Source organism: Setaria italica, chromosome II (assembly GCF_000263155.2).
Source record: "Setaria italica strain Yugu1 chromosome II, Setaria_italica_v2.0, whole genome shotgun sequence".
Taxonomy (NCBI): domain Eukaryota; kingdom Viridiplantae; phylum Streptophyta; class Magnoliopsida; order Poales; family Poaceae; genus Setaria; species Setaria italica.
This window is the reverse complement of record NC_028451.1, coordinates 6,109,113-6,113,372: the sequence shown is the minus strand read 5'-3', so window position 1 is coordinate 6,113,372 and position 4,260 is coordinate 6,109,113. Positions and strand designations below refer to the sequence as shown.

Here is a 4,260-nt window from a genome sequence, read left to right as displayed (position 1 = left end):
ATATTCTACGATGAGGAAACCGCATATGTACCGATAAAGTGAGACGAACTCGTTCAAAAGAAAAGATAAAGTGAGACGAACAAACTAAACATACTAGTTTATTCCGCAGCTGATTGTTTGTTGGTTAGATAGCTATTTCTACTCATTAGTACCAATTTTTTTCAGGACAATGAATGCGATTTGTGGTCTGATGTTTCTGAATGATTTTTCTTTAATTTCCATTTGCATATTCAAGTTCAAATTTTATTCATAATTTGTGGTCAAGGTTCTCCCTTATTGAAGATGACAAGGTCTAAAATTGTATCATAAAAAAAGTCGGTGGTATTGAGTTTAGGTTGCCTGATTCAAGTGGAAAGATATCGTGTTGATTTGGAGCAAATTATTCTCTTTATATGACTTCAACCTTTCATCACCCTGCTTGACTCAGTTGTGCTGTGGGGGGCTCTAGGGTTCCTCGTTTTGTTTTGCTTCGGTTTGAAATGAGCGCCCATAGAATTGTAGTCCTTGCCTGTATTAGGAAAATTGATACTTACATTGCATGCGGTTGGCACGGTGAGGTTGACAGTAGTACGACTTCAAGTTCAGAGATCTACGTCGTAGAGTACTGTGGAGATGAGTCAAAGTTACAAACATTTTTATCTGGATAATATTAATTGGTGTTGTGAAGTTTATGTTTTTATAGGAGTCGAAACACAGCTACTTAATACATATAGTATAATTAGTTACAAATTTGCAGATATCGTATTATTGAGCCACATGAAAACAACGAATCTCTTGATCCATTGTAGCTACTGGTGTTTTCTTCCACTCAAAGAATGTTGGGACACAAGATCATCAGAGTTATGTGTATATGTATGTTGGTATTCACCGTTGCTCTTTGGACTTTAGGGCACGATGGTGTGGTGGATGATGGAGTAGTAGGGCATAGCGGCGCTTCTACCCATGGATGGGGGCTAGAGTGCTAACTACATACACGAGCTGGTACGATGGTTGTACAAACAATAATGTATTGATTGGATGAACTGATAGGGTGGTCTTAAAAGGATTGATGTGGATATATGGTAAGTCCTAAGTTAATATCAAATGTTCCCTCACTCTATACCAATTGAGGAGAAATGTTGACCCACCTGATGTGATTAGACCGGTCAGCATGATGTGTTGAAACTTGAGATGGACTTGAAAAGGCACCAAAGCAATGCATCTGTTGGCATATGCATCCAGCTACACCCTCCCTACATGACCTGGCCCCTTGTTCATACGGAGCCACGGGTCCATGACAACCCTGCGGTGTTTCCCTCCGATCCGTATGCAACCGTCTAATTTCTTCCCACTCCACACACACATGTGTGTGTTGGTTTATCTCTTTTGGAAATATAATGCCTCATATAAACAATAAAAATATGGAACCAAGTGGAGCTATGGCTGTCCCCCCGGCTCGGGTGGCATCTGGCCTGTCGATGGACTCGACGATCAAACAAGTCAAAACTAAAACTATTCCATCAAATTAGTCTATCATTAGCCACTTGTTTATCGCATTGAGCTACTTATTAAAGCATGCAGCGTAATCGAGATGCGGTACGAGATTGTATATATAAGCACCTAGAGCGCGCGCTAAATTGTAAAGGTAGCTAGCTAGCAAGCCTACTCGTCCATCAAGTTGGACCACATCATACTCTAGCCAGCTCTACACATCGATCGCCGCAAATTTGAACAAATTGCGGAGGTTCGTGCGTTATCCATGGAGCCTCATTTCAGCAGCAGCTACTACTATGGCCATGGCGTCACCACTGCGGCCGCCTATGCGCATTGTGATAGCCAATACAGCCTCCAACACTACGGCGGCGGCGTCATGGACGCCTCCGCCGGTTTCCAGCAGCCCTCCTCCGCATACGATCCTCACGCGTACAATGGCGACTACTACAATTCTTCCTCATCCAATTCCTGGTCGTCGTCGTCCGGCGCCCAAACCTCCCACCACCACGAAATACAGCAGCTGCATTTCGGCGGCGGCGGCGGCGGCATGGACGAATACTACGGCTATCAGGCAGATGGCATGGCCATGGATCAGTTCAGCGCCATCATGGGAGCGGCCTCCATCTCCACCACCACCTCCAGCAACTCCTCCAGCGCTTCAACGGCGAGCGCACCTGCCTCGTCGGCGGCCGGTTATTTCCAGCAGCCGGAGGCGGCCGACGACGCGCCGCTGATCGGGGTGCGTAAGAGGCCGTGGGGCAAGTACGCGGCGGAGATACGGGACTCGACGCGCAACGGCGAGCGCGTGTGGATCGGCACCTTCGACACCCCCGAGGCCGCCGCGCTCTCCTACGACCAGGCCGCCTACTCCATGCGCGGCGACGCCGCGGTGCTCAACTTCCCCGTCGAGCACGTGCAGGAGTCGTTGCGCGCGCTGGGGCTCAGCGGCGCCGCCGGGGATGACTCGCCTGTGCTGGCGCTCAAGCGGCGGCACTGCATTCGCAAGCGCTTGCCCAAGAACAAGAAGGTGGCAGCCGCCGGCAAGGAACAGACGGCGGCGACGAGCAGCCATGGGCATGCCAGGCAAAACCAGGTGGCTGCGGCTTCTTGCGTGCTGGAGCTGGAGGACCTTGGGGTGGATTACTTGGAGGAGCTGCTCGCGCTATCCGATCGATGAAGAAGAAGAACACCATGGAACAATCATATATCTGTGTCGACATCCATCACTGACGCATGAATTATCGTGTGCTCTTGTAGCTGTTCTATTTTGCGATTACAAGGACGGCACAGGCACAACACACACCCTGTACACATATAGTGATGCGCTCATGTGTTAGATATAGTGATCTACACATATATCGCTAACTCGCATGCGCTTTTGCTAGTTTTACGTGGTTCATTTCAATTATCTCGTGGTCAATTAATTTTTCCAATATTTCGATCTCAATCTGAGTCAGAATAAGAGGCTTTACTAGCTAGCATACATGCCATAGAATTGTTTTTTTTTTGAAAGACCATAGAATTTATTTTCAGTTTCACATGTCAAATAAGATGCACCGTGTCTGCCGTTGTATCCTCATTTGGTTATGGATTCACTGTTATACCTTATACGTTGTTGCCACGCGCGCTTGTGGTCGTTTTGGGTGGCTCAAGTACATGGGGCCATGCATCCTGCAATTTATCCAATTTAGCTGGGATGCTTAATACTTTCGTTAGTGGTGCAGCCATTGTTGTTATAACAAGGTTGTATACTTGTATGTATATTTTACCTCTGAAGGTTCTCAACTTGTAGAGAATAACACCTTGCTAGATGTTTCCATGTGTGTAATCTCCAACAAATTCTTATCAACCTTTCAATAATCGCCCAAATTACATATTTAATTACAATACTTTATTTGATAGGAAATTTTACTTGAAATTTAATGGTTTTTTTAAATGTTTGTAGAACCATACACATGCAATGGTTGGAGGGAAGTGTATGAGTACTAGACATCGACCAAAAACTATCCTCAAATTGTCCTGTTCTGTTATTGGCTAAAATCGTGCCAATTTAGGCAGTTCCAATCAGGCACCTACATTGAATCTTTTTTTTTTCAATTCCGATCACATCTCTCCCAAAACCTTACTGTAAGTAGACCATCAATATTCACTAGCTAGGCCTGTGTCCTTCCTTATGCTTCAATACTTTAAATATCTGTATAAACATTTGTTCCTGAAAATGTGAACTCATAAACTCAATTGTTCGTCTACAACAAACATCAGTTGTGAAAAATATATCCTGTGAAAAAATAGATTGTGTACAAGATCGACTCCATACCAAAATGTACTCAGTAGCTGCAGTTTAAGTTAGAAGCAACTAGTTTTTGGGGACTTGAAGACGTTTGAGATAATAACTCTTAGCTCAGGAAACATAGGACATTGATATAAAACTATATTTGAGACTAAATGTGCAATGTGGAATGAAAAACAGAAATACTAGAAATTCCATAAATTTGATAAGGTAATATCATAAGTTAATATATATTAACAGTTGGTTTCAATTTTTTCCTAGTAGCTCGTTTTCAATTTATCTATGAAATTATAAAGTGCAATTCCGTACATCCTAGACCAGCACCTCGTTGTTTGGGTAATTTTCAAGTAAAAAAATCAACTTTGCGAAACTTAGTCTCATTGGTTTGGTTTTATCTACAAAAAAATCCAAGTTCCAGTATGGCAGCTACCTAGTAAGCGCATACCAGATAGAACAACAAACAGATAATTTACAATACTAATGTTGTCCTAAAGAAT

General features: G+C 43.8%; 1 protein-coding gene across 1 annotated transcript; it reads left to right on the top strand.

Annotated features, from left to right (window-relative positions):
* The first annotated feature begins 1,738 nt into the window (after window positions 1-1,738).
* LOC101778202 (ethylene-responsive transcription factor 1) lies at window positions 1,739-2,650 on the top strand. The gene has a single exon (XM_004958993.1). It carries the CDS (start codon window positions 1,739-1,741, stop codon window positions 2,648-2,650), a length of 912 nt encoding a protein of 303 aa, XP_004959050.1.
* The last annotated feature ends 1,610 nt before the right edge of the window (window positions 2,651-4,260 follow it).

Bases quoted from the DNA above. Each gene is read 5' to 3' on its own strand.
- LOC101778202 (XM_004958993.1), top strand. From the start codon at position 1,739: ATGGAGCCTCATTTCAGCAGCAGCTACTACTATGGCCATGGCGTCACC.